Source organism: Clinocottus analis, unplaced genomic scaffold (assembly GCF_023055335.1).
Source record: "Clinocottus analis isolate CAN_PGR_092001 unplaced genomic scaffold, fCliAna1.0.p SCAF_5, whole genome shotgun sequence".
NCBI lineage: Eukaryota > Metazoa > Chordata > Actinopteri > Perciformes > Cottidae > Clinocottus > Clinocottus analis.
The window spans coordinates 19,044,797-19,058,955 of NW_027176207.1; the positions used below are offsets into that span (position 1 = coordinate 19,044,797).

Below are 14,159 nucleotides of genomic sequence, written 5' to 3' on the forward strand. Positions count from 1 at the left end.
GCCGGACCAGTAAAATCACAGCATAATAACGCGTAAATAACGACATGTCTCTATGTTTAAATCATTGGTGAAGGTTTTTGGACGATAAACTCTATTTTAAGGTCTTTTAACAATGAACTAGAAACATAAAGACCAAAAATTCAGACATCTGCTCTCTGTTTACCTGCCGGGGCTCTCCTCTGCAGATTCCCTCGCTTTGAGACGCCACTTTCATGACGTAATCCATTTTTAACGACTTCCAACACAATAATATCAGTGCTCACATCAATTGTGACTGTGGAACAATGTTTTGCATGTTCGTCGTACAAGCAGAGGGATCAGAGGTACAAATCCCTGGTTTAAGTGCTGTTCCTCCAGAAAGTCAGCCCTCGTGGTTTTAGGGATCTGCCGACGTCGTCACTCACAGGTTAACGTCTGTCTCGCACTTCCAATGTCCGTTTGACTCCATCTGCAGCTGAGATAGTGCTGCTATGTTCTGTGTTACTCGAGACGCTGTTGGTTGATCTCTGGTCTCCAGCATCGCGTTCAACAGCCGGCTGCGGAGACGGCGTGAGCCGTGTGGACCCGTGGCGGCAGCGCGGGCTGCTGCCGGTTTTCTCCCAGCGCTCCTCTGACTCATTAAAGAACAAAACGCACTCGGCAAACACTATAAATATCGTCCGCTACGCAGATTCGGACCTCGCTGAACCCCATTCGTCACGGAGCCGCCTTCAGCGTTCTCCCGCTACCTTTCACTTGACCCCGCCGCCGCTTTCATGTAGAAAGACGTTTAATAAAATAAAAATATTAGAAAAAGTATTTTTTTTTTTTTTTTTTATTCCTCTCAAGGTCTCTCCGGGACAACACTTTATGTTCTCTCGCATTTTCTTTTCCCTTCCATATTTATAAATCTCCCGCATCCTTGTGACCCGACGAGGCGTCTGCCATCAAACATTTTTTTTTGTTTTTTTTTTTTCCCAGCCCGCACTTGTCCCAGCAACCCCCGCACAACACGCGCTGCAGAACGTTCTTCATGCGGAGTTCACACATGACGACACGACCATGTGCTGTGTTTTTACTGTAGCAGATCATTTTTGTGCGCTCCGAGGTGGAGCTGAGGCTTTCTTCTTCTCGTTATCGCTTCCCAGACTCGGAGGGTGAGCGACACTTATTGCGAAGAAGAGCACGGACAAGAGGATTATGAAAACTAGCCGGGGCTGCTTATCTTCCAGAATGAGCGACTGTATGTTGAACTGTGCAAAGAAATATGGATCGATATGGAGCGGCGGCAATGGTGGAGGAAGAGGAGGAGGAGGAGGAGGAGGAGGTGTTCTGCTTTTGGTCTGCGTTGACGAAGCGTTTTGAATTGTGCTGAAAGTTAAACACAATTTAACAAGTTAACATGACTAAATACTTTAAAATAAGGAAAGCTAGACACAAACTTCAGCTGCCGTTGCCTCAATTACCGTAAAAGTCGGGTTACAAGCCGCTAATACCTTCGGTGGGTGTCCCCGCTGTCGCAAGCTAGCGCTGCTGCAGCTGCTAGCTGCTGCTGCTAGCTCCCCGCTAGCTGCTGCTGCTACTACCCGCGTCCCCGCTGCCCGCATCGGGCGTCGAACTGAGTCGGGCTGGTCCCGCTGCCTTCGGTGGTTGTCCAGGAACTAGCGGAAAAAACTAGCAGCAGCGCTAGCTGGCTACAGCGGAGCGCTAGCAGTGACACCTACCGAATAGACGCAGTGTAACATGTGCTAAATGTGTCTTATGCAACATATTGTTATTTTCTTTTGACTCCAAACCATAGATTTGGCTTTGTTTGGTGTGTGTGTGTGTGTGTGTGTGTGTGTGTGTGTGTGTGTGTGTGTGTGTGTGTGTGTGTGTGTGTGTGTGTGTGTCTTTTCTCAATGCTTAGGCAGGACTAGAAATAACAGCTTGGGACAAGGGCAGTATAAAATAATAGTCCTCAACTTGTGGTTTTTTTATTTATTTTTTTTTAGCACTCGTGCAATTGGTTTTCAATCGAAAAAAAATCAGCATGTGGCTCAAATCACGCGGCGGGGAAAGTCTGACTTGACTGCAACACTATAAAATCCTCTCTGCAGGACGGCAGAAATCACTCAATCAGGGTCGCCCCGGACCTCCGAGGTCCTCCGGCTTCAGACGGGCGGACAGGCGGCTGTGGGTGGTGCGCCGGGTGGGGGAGCGGCAGGTGGGTCTGTTTGATGGGTCCAAGTGACAGCAGAGTGACGGGTGTCTGACAACCGGGCGTCACACCCAGTCGTCAGCGGGCTCAGACCTCCCAGCGGCACCCATCCATTCATCCATCTCACTCTCAATCACCGACTGAATGACGCGGAGGAGAGACGGACGGAGAGACACAAAGAGAGGGAGGGAGAGTTGGACGGAAGGAGGGAGGGAGGGAGAGATTCAGGCAGCCAGACAGGCCTGAGAGACTCTGAGATAATTATGTCTCTACAGATTCCCCCCCTCGACTTCTGAGAGGGAGAGAGAGAGAGAGAGATGGAAGGGCCGGCCGGCAGGTGGTTTGCTTCATTACATCTTATTAAAAGAGCAACACATTGTTCTGGGTTTGGCGGTGCACCGCCGGAAAGAAAGGGCAGCGTCCCCGTTCCAGAAGATTCCCTTTCCCCGTTGCCAATTAGCATTTTGAAATCTAAATTCTTTTTTAACGCAATAAAAATGAATTTTGTGAAACCACACGGGTGTTTGATGCACAACTATTACAGCAAATGCTGCGCTTTATGGAGTGTCGTGAAGGGATTGAGTCAAACACTCCGGCGTGCTTCTCATTCGCTATCGTTGTCTTTCTTTTAGTCTTCAAAATCTCACATATATATATCAATTTTCCAGATTCCATGTATGTGGCAAACAGTATACTCATTTTCTTACTATTCAAGTATCGAAATGAGGAGAAAGAGAAGTGAAAGAAAAACAAACAAACACACATATCAATAAAGAAACAAAAACAACACCATAGGAACAAAACTGTAAATAAAGCAGCTAGAAATCATCTCTCACTGTGACAGTCGCACCAGTGCTGAGGAAATGTCTCCATTCTTTGGTTCACATGAGCTGTAATCTGCTCCATTCTGTAGATTTATGTTACAATGTCTCTCCATGACGTAAATGTAGGACACTCTGGTAATAATCTGTTACTGATTAATAAATAATGTCGGAGAGTGTGTACCAAATTGCATGAGAACCAATCCAATAGTGGGACTGTGCGATAGATCTATACATCACCTGCATCACAGTCAAGTGATGCCCGTCGCTTTACGTCGCACTATCATGTCTTAATCATCTGTGTGTGTGTGTGTGTGTGCGTGTGTGTGTGCGTGTGTTTGTGTGTGTGTAGCTGCAAGCTGAAGCTGTACGGGGAGAAGTTGCCCAACACCAGCGTCATCATCCCGTTCCACAACGAGGGCTGGTCCTCGCTGCTGAGGACGGTTCACAGCGTGCTCAACCGCTCGCCCCCGCAGCTCATCGCCGAGATCATCCTGGTCGACGACTTCAGCGACAAAGGTACAGAGGACACACACCTGACCTACACACTCACACACACACACACACACACACACACAAGGATACACAAGCTCAGCTGCAGTCAGTGCGGTCGCGCTAGAGACTTTAAGTGGACTGTGGTATTTTCTTCTTCCTTTTCCTTCCTGCTTTCGTGCACACACACACACACACACACAAACCACTGAGTCATTTGTTTGCAAGTGTTGACGGTGACTGTTGGACAAATAATGAGCAGAAGCAAAAAGCATTAGCCAGCTTCTGCAGAGGCCCAGATGTGATCACAAGATGTGCTTGCTTTTGTACATCATAAGCAGACAGAGGAGGGAAGACACACACACACACACACGCACAGACACACGCACACACACACACAGTGTTGCAGGAATCCACCTAATCGGCCCAGTCGGTTATTTAATTACAACACCAGAGAGCAGCCAGCATAGCTGATCTCACCGCTCTACTCTTGTGTCTGTGTGTGTGTTTGTGTGTGTGTGTGTGTGTGTGTGTGGGCAAACTTTGCGGATTTTACTGATGACTGGGCCTCTAACTGCAATTTGTTATTGCCAACTGACACTTCCAAACAAATAAAGACGAAGACATAAAGATGGACAATAAAAGGTGAACAGGTGGTTTGAAACGGGTCTGAATAACTACGGACACGACTTCCTCGTAGAGTTTACTGAGTCTCACACACACGCTGAGTATCCGTGTGTCGCATCTCATCCTACATTGTCGAACAACAACATCATCATCATCATCATCATCAGATGAAAAACCTAAACAATTCTCACTGGGAATCGCAACATGGCCGCTGTCAGAACATATTATAATAACATTTGTGTTAATCTTTTTTCTCTTTTCTCCCGTTTAATTGTTGACTGTAGATTAGTTTTCACTGCGCCCTCACAGGCTACGCGGACGCTCGTGTTTGAAGCTAAATACCGCGGAGACCTCTGAACACATGCTGCTGCTGCTGCTGCTGGTGGTGATGATGATGATGATGATGATAATGAGGGCGTTCGGTGACCCCGGCCGGTGATAGTGAGGTCAGCGAGAGAATAATCCACTCCCCGGTGTGGATTGGCGCTCTCACACAGGCGGTTTAATCAGTCCGCTAATGCGCAAGCTTTGAACCCTTGCATAATAAATCGGGGGGGGCAAGTGCAATATTCTAGTCTGAATCTGAGCGGAGGATCTTCATCATTAAGCCTGGTTCATGTAGCCTCTGTGGGATGCGTAATGTCCTGCTCACATCTCCATAGATATTAAATATTCCAATAAAGATATATGACGAGAGACGGAGAGAAAGGGACGATTGTTTTATGAGACATTCAGTGGTGAAATGTTGTCTCAGTAGATTCTCATCGTAGCCTCAAATGTGCGTTTCAGAATGACACAAAAGCAAATGTGATGCACACGATCACCCGGCGAGGTCACGCGGTTATGGTCGTCTGATGAGCGCAGCGACGTGCGTGTGTGTTTCAGCATTCTTGTCATTTGCATCATGCGATGGTTTTATTGCAATGTGGCCTTCAGGTGGCCTTCATGTGGCCTTCATGTGGCCTTCAGGTGGCCTTCAGGTGGCCTTCAGGTGGCCTTCATGTGCCCTTCATGTGCCCTTCAGGTGGCCTTCATGTGCCCTTCAGGTGGCCTTCAGGTGGCCTTCATGTGGCCTTCAGGTGCCCTTGATGTGCTCTTCATGTGCCCTTCATGTGGCCTTCATGTGGCCTTCATGTGGCCTTCAGTAAGGTGGCCTTCATGTGGCCTTCAGGTGGCCTTCATGTGGCCTTCAGGTGGCCTTCAGGTGGCCTTCAGGTGCCCTTCATGTGGCCTTCAGGTGCCCTTCATGTGGCCTTCATGTGGCCTTTAGATGCCCTTCATGTGCCATTTATGTGGCCTTCATGTTCCCTTCAGGAAGATGGCCTTCATGTGGTCTTCACATGGCCCTCAGGTGCCTTCATGTGGTCCTAAGGAAGATGGCCTTCAGGTGGCCTTTATGTAGCCTTCCTGTGGCCTTTATGTAGCCTTCCTGTGGCCTTTATGTAGCCTTCTTGTAGCCTTCCTGTGGCCTCCATGTGGCCTTTATGTAGCCTTCCTGTGGCCTTTATGTAGCCTTCCTGTGGCCTTTATGTAGCCTTCTTGTAGCCTTCCTGTGGCCTCCATGTGGCCTTTATGTAGCCTTCCTGTGGCCTTTATGTAGCCTTCTTGTAGCCTTCCTGTGGCCTCCATGTGGCCTTTATGTAGCCTTCCTGTGGCCTTCCTGTGGCCTCCATGTGGCCTTTATGTAGCCTTCCTGTGGCCTTCAGGTGTTTGGCTGAAATAGTTTGTGTATTATTGCCTTTTCGTTTTGTTTGTGCGTGTCGATGTGCCAGAAGCAGAAGCGGTTCTGAGACGTCTTTATTCTCAAAGCATCCATCGAGGCCGTGTCCACATTACTACGCTTCCATGTAGCATCGCATCTCTTTTGCTACGTTTACGCCGGGTTTTAGAGCACCGTAAACAAAGGAGTTTGGAAACGATGATGTTGGCGTCCGCGTTGGCTACTTGATTGTTTCCAAGCCGTCACGAGGCGGATCCTTCCCTGTGGCCACCCAAAGGCCGCCTTTAAAACCCGGCTGCCACTCGGCCTGATCAGCAGCCCCGTCCCTGACCCTCACGCCGACACGAAGAAGATAAACAAGTGATGACATGCTTTTTTTTTTTAGATTACTTTTTTCTCCGAGTGCAGATTTATTTTTTCTGAGGTGCTAATTAGTCGTGTAATTAAAGCCTCGCTGCAGCAGGAGCAGCCTCTTTTCTCCTTTTTTTTTCAAATCATAATTAATAAAACTATTCCTATTTCACTCGAAGACTAATATTTGTCTGCACGCTTGCTGCGCTTTCATGAAGTGAACTTTGTGTTTTAATGAAGGAGGAAAATTTCCTCCTTGAGTTCTGCAAAAGTCTCCGGCGGATTGTGGACTTCTTCTTCTTCTTCTTCTTCTTCTTCTTCTTCTTCTTCTCCTTCTTCTTCTTCTCCTTCTCCTTCCTGCCTTCGAGCGGTTTCACCTTCCTCACGGTCTGATCACCAGTGTGAACCCCTCGATAAAGCGCCGCTGTGCTTTTTTTTTCTAGGTAAACAGAAAAAGCCTGAGACGCCACAAAGAACAGAGGAGCAGAGTTTGAGCTCTGACGGTGTCGGTGGAGGTTTTTCCGCTGCGCGTGGAGAATCATCAGATTCCAGGCGGGGGTCAGATGGCTTTCATCGGGAGTCTCTATATTTGTTTACTCCTCGCTGTGCCGGGCTTTCTCTTAAGTCTTTTCACTTCACAGGCTCCTGTACTCTGAACTTCTAAAAAAAAACCCAACTCTGTCAGCTCGCTCAGGGCGCTCGAAGCGGCTTGATCCAGCCGAGCGATGAAAATAATAATAATAATGTCTCTTCAGAAGTTCTGAAGAACGAGAAGGAACGTGAGGAATGACCTTCTGAAGTTCTCGTGTGCGTTAATACGAGGGTCAATAATTATTGCTACCTCATCCGCTAATGATGCAAATTCATTTTTGACAGCTAAGGGACGAGTTTAGCCGAGTTTCTCCAGAAATAATTACACGGAAGCAACAATTTCAATCCTGGTTTCAACCTGAGATGAATGAAGAAATGCATAAAGCATGAAGGTGGACTGATGGACATGAGATCCCTCAACGCCACACAACTTATTTTCTGCATAAATATGATCGCGAGTCAAGAATCTGAGCAAAAAAAAATGACTCCTCGATCGCGCCCTGAGTTTTTTATTGTATTGTTCGTTGCCTTCCCATCATGCCACAGAGTAAAACTGCTCATGTTAATACAGAGTAAGACCTAAAGCGTCCAAATATACAAAAATAATCCCAATAAACACAAGCAATGACGTGTTTTCAAGCATTTCCAGTCCAAAAATGTGTTTTTTGCTTCAGAAATTGAAAGAAAACTCTGGTTCCAGCTTCAGAGTTTCCAGACTCCAATATTGTTTCATACTGTCAGGACTGTTACGTTCACACGGCCTCTACGGTTGCAACCGGAGCACTTTGAGTGAAATCCGCGGCTAAATTAGTGATTAAGTGAAACGTTATAATCGCTCCGTCATGTTGAGGAGCTTCCGGAGTTATTAAAATATAACCATCTTTTGAAAACGGCCGCGTATCTCCTCACGAGGGCCACTGACGTAACGGAAGAGTTTTAGTTTTTCTCCCTCATCTCCGTGAGATCGGGGACAAGATGCTCGTCTCATCGGGTTAGACGTGATGAATTTAGTCCTCGCGCAATATTTGCATTCGGCAAGACGTGACACAATCTGTCGCGTTGCACCTCCACACACTTTTGTTTCTCTTCTGCACAAGCTGCTCATCGGCAAAATAAGAACATCTCACCTGAGAGCGATGATTGAGTTCCTGTTCTCCACCCACGTCTGTGTGTGTGTCTGTGTCTGTGTCTGTGTGTGTGTGTGTGTGTGTGTGTGTGTCTGCACAAACTGAGGCAACACTGAGCAATATCCACCTGTTATTTTTCAAGTATCCCCTTGTTATTGTGAAGATGATCTCAATCCTTCGTCTCTCTCTCTCTCTCTCTCTCTCTCTCTCTCTCTCTCTCTCTCTCTCTCTCTCTCTCTCTCTCTCTCTCTCTCTCTCTCTCTCTCTCTCTCTCTCTCTCGTATTGCCACGTTGGTCCATTCAGCCAGAACGAACACTGACTCATGGAAAACATGCAAACACTGAAACCTGCCGTCTTCATCTCCTCGCTGCGTCTCCTCTCCTCTTCCTCTCCTCTTTCCTTTTCCTTCTCGTCTCTAATCTCCTCTTTGTTTCTTCTCGTCTCCCTTTCTGTCTTTTCTTCATGTCTCTTCATCTTCAGAGCTTCTGTGTCTTTCTTGATGTTTGTGCGTCTCTTTTCTTACCTGTGTGTGTGTGTGTGTGTGTGTGTGTGTGTGTTTTGATTGTTTATGCCTCTTTTTTAGTTTTTTTTTTGCAGTTTCTGTACAGTTTAAATTGTGTTCTTGATCTTTTTTTTCTCTCTTTGTGTGTTCATGTATAATATTACTTCTCATTTATCTTTCTATCTCTCGCAATTTTAGATGTAACACATGTATGTATGTGTGTATCAGAAGTGCCTTTTTTTTAAAAAGTGAATTTAAGAAATGATGTGAAATGGATGAAATGACCTCAGGCTCAGAGGGGTAAAGATCTTGCCACAGAAGTTGTGTCACTGCATTAGTCGCGCGCCTCATCTCGTCGACATGTGAGTGTGACGTACGTCTCTTCCAGCGGATCAGACAATAATAATACTAATAATTTAAAAAAAGCTTTGAAATTGGACTCCTCCATCTTCAGCGCTCGTCTCTGCTGCTGTTGACTCCGGAAACTTCCCCCGGTGGAAGATGGTTGACGACAGTAAATGTCAGGTTTCTGTGTCTGCGCCTCAATCAAAGAGCAACTCTTGTTGTTTCTTCTTCTATTCCCACTGACATTCAACAATCATAAAACCAGAAATCCATCACAGCAAAAGCCGGAGGGACCGATCCCTACCACGCGCCCACGGCGCCCGCTGGGCTCTGAGTGAGGGCTCGGCCTGCAGGAGAGGAAAAACAAAATCCCCGCTGTCTCCGTGATTTGTGTCGCTCCGATATGCTGCTCCTGCTCCCAAATCACCCGAATCTTTTCTTTCTTTCATCAGCTGAGGTCGGTCGCCCGGTGCGGCGGCGCGCGGCCGGCGACAACGTGGGAAAATCACAACGTGTATTATGCTTATTAAAAATGTTTTTATTACCCAGATCTGAATCTATATTTCGCACTCGGAGAAGAGGAAGGAGCCGAAACCGTTCTTGAACAATGAAGGAGTTGGTTCTTTTATGGATAGATATATAAACCAACACTTTTAAAGTGTGCTGGATTATCAAACGCAGCGTGAAATAGCTTCTTTGCTTCCCTAACGCTGCAATTTCCATATTTCCGTATTGGCGATGGCCGCGGTGTAAAGTGTCCTCCCTCACATCTGTGGAGCAGCTCGGCTAAAAGTGAGATTTTGTTTTTCACGCCCCACAACGGAAGTGTTGTGGTTCAGGCTCTCGCTGACGTCCAAGCGACAGACGGCCATTTTAGTTTCCTCTCTCTCAGGAGGTGGTCTGATCATCAGGCTGGAACAGTGAGGTCACCATTTCAGGAAGTTACACTTTCACATGAAGCAACAAAAATAAATCTATTTCTATTTTGACAGCTGATGGAAGAGAGTTAATCCAAGTTTCCAAGTGAAGAATCCCACAAAAGCACCATTTTAAATCATGTGTTTTTCTTCTCTGTTACAAATGTCCCCTCCTTTTGAGAAAACGCAACGCAAACCGTCCACGTCGGGTTCGCTCAGACACTCGATGCACCGCTAACGACGCGCCGTCTGCCTGTGACACGTCGGCCCTCGGAGCGGCGCAGACTTCCAGCTGCTGTCAATCAAACACGTAATGGCGCCTCGCGGCCGACGGAGACCAACGGGAGCGCGCCGGCTATTTCTGGACGAATGTTTCTACTTTTTTGAAATTAATCAGAATGACAAAATAAACGCATTGGAAGCAACATTCGCGTCGACCTCAAAGCAAGCGTCGGCTCGTTGCTTTTGATTTGGAAAGCGTCCGAGTCGAGGGTATAAACGTGTTGACTTGAAGGGACGGCTCGAGGAAAAATCGAGCGCGCCGGCGTGAAGCGTACCCGCCCTCCTCCTGAAACGACAGCCGAGCTGTCAATGGCGGTCAGTCGGCGTCTCGTACGCTTTGAAAGGCGCCATCTGTAGGTTGTCGACAATCTCATCTGTGAGTTTTTAATAGCGCGGCGTCTGTAATAAACCAGATTTATTATCGCGTCCCCGTGTGACAGTTTGAGTCGAGCATTGAGGAGAACTCCACTCGAGGAGACGTCGTTGTCTTTGACTCGTCCTACGGCTGCATTATTATGATATCATTAAATACCTATATATATATAATATATATATTAAAAAAAGCTTCATATTTTCCTCTCCACATCTCATCTCTGGCATGTTATCGGGCCCGGACGTCTCGGTATCAGAGTTTCATTAAAGCGTGAGTGACAGCGAGAGTCCAGATGTGTCCAGACGCGGAGACGATCGCTCTCAGAAACTCCTCCCGCCACGGAGACCTGTCACCGACTCCCCCGACTGATCGTCCAATTATTCACTCACGGGGATCACACCGACAGCTGTAGGAGGAGGAGGAGGAGGAGGGGGGGGGGTGGTTGTTGAAAAGCCAAATGAAGTATTAAAAGGTATTTTTCCTTGAAATCTTTGCGTTTTTGTGTGTGTTTGTTTTCGACCAGTAATTAGTTCCGTGTGCTCGGTCGCCAGTTTTCAGCCCGCAGGCGATGAACGAGGCAACGAGGAATGAAGCAATCAAGACGCATGAAGCGACATTCAGAGGGGGGAGGAGGTGGAAAGCAGAGGTGAGGCGGGAGCTTTAAAGGGTAATTAAGTAATGCGTGGTTCCGTCGATGAGGTCGACGGCTCAGAGAGTCGAGGGCGACCTGAAACACACACACAAGCGTAAAAAAGGGAAAGACAATGGGAGGCATAGGACCGCAAACAAGAGCAGCAGTCTTGGAGGAAAAAAAGTGCACATCTGCAAAGAAATCACTTTTAAAAGATATTTTGATCGTAAGTATGAACATCCAGCTTAATATGAGCCAGATTCCCCCAAAAATGCCCTCTGGAGCGCCCAATAAGACACCTTTTTGGAAAGATTAGGACCTAGAGAATCAGAATCGGCAACAAAAATCTCAATAAAACAAAGTCCTGGCCTGCTAAGAAGGAGTTTCAGTGAAAAAACTGTGTCGTTCGGTTCAAAAATGAGAATGATTCAGTATTTTATGCCAAAAGATTGTCAGAATGGGGCATGCTGGGACTTAAAATGGGCGCGGGAGCATTTTCGTGCATGGTTTTCTTAAAGGTTAAATCTGTCCAAATGGTTGTTGTGATGATGAAAACAAACGCACCCTCCTTTTGAGGTTTCAGTCCTCTTTTATATCCCCCGCCCAACCCCCCCCTCATCATCATCATCATCATCATCGTCGTCATCATGCCAATCATGTAAATGCTTCACTCACTCCACCGCTTAAGTAGATGCACTTACAGTCATCTGCTGATAAAAGCCCAGGAAGTCGTAATGGCATTACTCTGCGTGGGGATTTAAAGGGACACGCCGCTGGAAACCAAAGCTCTGAATATCAAACACTGACCACTCGGTGGTTTGAAAGTTGTCTGACTGGACGTTTTGCAGGGAAATCGATGTGTTTGTCTCAGGGGGAGGAGGAAGGGGGTGGCGAAGGGGAAGTAAATCTTCTTAAATAGTTTGCGTCTACCTGAAGTTCGACACGTGGATCTGTGCCGCTGAAGAGCACGCTATGATGACAATACTGACCTTTTACCTGAAAACAAAGGAGGCTTTGTGTAGCTCATGAGCTTTGTAGCAGCGTCCACCTGAAGAACGCCGGCTTTGACGCACTGTCCACACAGGACGGGACGGTACAAACGCGTCTTTAGCTTCAACCGAAGCCACTGACAGATAGCCGTTAGCTCGTTAGCCGGAAGTAGTCTCTACATCACCGAATCTCGCTGGACTTACACAAATAGTGAGGACCAGAGGGGGTTTGTCACGAGGCCTTTGCTACTATTGTGTTTCACTGATTTTCTCACATAATTGCCATAATATATTCTCATTTCTCGCTGCTATTTTTAAGTCATGCACTTCTATGGAAACGGCACAATCATGGCTGAAGGTAGAGAGAACTCCAACATGGCCTTTGTGCAGTACAATGGTGCAGTTATGTCATGAATTGCGGGGGGAAAAGCTCCATATGCTGCATATTTACACCCTTCTTCGTCTTCTCCTCTTCTTCTGCAGTTCAGGTTTTTGTCAGGTGACATTCCTTTAAGGCGATCACCGCTTCCCAGTTGCGATGAGAAGTGCAGAATTAAAACAATTTTTACGCTCTCTGGTTCATTACAAATCACATCCAGTGGCTTGGACCTTTTTTTTTATGCGACGGACTAATCAGGTTTCAGGGCGACAGAGAGGAGCCAGATGACCCGAGGACACTGAGAAGCAGCTGGACCCGCTAACCTGCCTGTTGGACTGCATGAGAGGAAGAGGTGGGGGGAGGAGGCAGGGAGGGAGGGAGGGAGGGGCTGCTGCCGGTGAGGGGAGGTCAGCTCACTCTTCATTAGGCCGTAATTGAATTTCCGCAGCCCAGCGCGGGGGAGGAGGAGGACGACGACGCTCATCCCTCGCTCTCGCCCCGCAGGGAAGCGTCGGCCGCTCACTCCGAGCCGTCCCGACCTTCCCCCGATGCTTTCAAGGTCAGCTCGGCTGACGGGGCTACTTTTTCTTCTCCGCGGAACCTCTCGGCTTCGCCATCTGTCATCCGCCATGTCTGAGCGTGTAGACGCACGGGGGGGTTGGGGGGGGGGGGGGGGCATGTGACGCTGCTGGAAAAGAGAGAGTGCAGCTGTGACACGCTCTGTGACTCAGCGGCGGACCTGCAGAGCCCCGGTGGTACCGCTGACCACGCGGACCGGCAAGGTCGTTCATCATTGTCGTCGTTGTCGTCTCCCGAAATAAAGTATAGAGGCGGGGATGTCATCGTGACTCTGCCGCCTCGTTTCGAAATGTAAAATGTCACATTTAGCTATTTTAAAATGCTATTTTTTTTAATTGGTTTGTTGGATTTCTGACAGACGGGGGACGGAATAATAGCGAAAGCTTCGTGTTGCATTTAGTTTGCTTTTGTATTCATCCGTCGGTCCAGACGGACGTGCCTTTCGATGAAGAGGGGGTGCGTTCAAGTTCACCCAAAAGTGGATCTTCGGGGGTCGCTAAACGCCTCATTGGAACGACGCCTTTGTTTCTTTCATGTGAAACGCTTCCTGTCGGAAACTCATTTTACAGACATGACCGGTTTTGATTTGAGGCCAACGCTATTGTTTTCGTTTTTACGCTTTTCTTTTTGCAAGGCGGGGTTGCCCTTTTAAAGATGTTTTTATGTTAAGTTTCCTCAAGAATCCCACAGGGAGCCGTCCTCCCGTGGTCCACTGATTACAATTTAATTGAATAGAACTTGCGAGAGACGAGCCGTGGTGTTTTCCAGTCCGCTCATTGAGCTGTTTCTCTCAAATGGTTTTCTCTCAAACGTCCCGTCTTTGAAGGCGCCGCTGTGGCTTTTTTCAATCAGAGGAGGAACCGGCGGATCTGCTTCGATCGGCGGTTCCGGTAGCCCGTGTCGACGTGTCCTCGATCAAGACACTTAACCTTAAGTTGCTCTCAAAGCTGCGCCTACGCCGTGTGGATGGTTGATCATCCTGATGCGCCGCCTCGCACGGTGTCGCTCCTCATCAGAGTGTGAATGATGTCATGTGGCGGGAAAGCGCTTTGAGTTGTCGGAAGACTAGAAAAGCGCTAGTCCCCATTAGCATTTACAGCAACGAGACACTTTTAAACACTATTAATCCGGCGTTCGGAGCATCTTAACTCCTCTCTTGCCACGTTCTGGTTTCCTTTTTTCTTCTTCTTCTTCTCCAGAAAAGCTGTTGTGTTCGGCGCCACGTGGGCAAAAGGTGGCGACTTAATTTGCAC

The 14,159-nt window shown here is 47.7% G+C and overlaps 1 protein-coding gene across 1 annotated transcript in view; it reads left to right on the plus strand.

Moving 5' to 3' along the window:
• Positions 1–14,159, plus strand: part of LOC137802644 (polypeptide N-acetylgalactosaminyltransferase 10-like) — a 70,429-nt gene that overhangs the window by 28,241 nt on the left and 28,029 nt on the right. Inside the window, exon 4 of the mRNA XM_068600670.1 lies at positions 3,353–3,519. Coding sequence (XP_068456771.1) covers positions 3,353–3,519 — 167 coding nt within the window. The remainder of the gene's footprint in view (positions 1–3,352; positions 3,520–14,159) is intronic.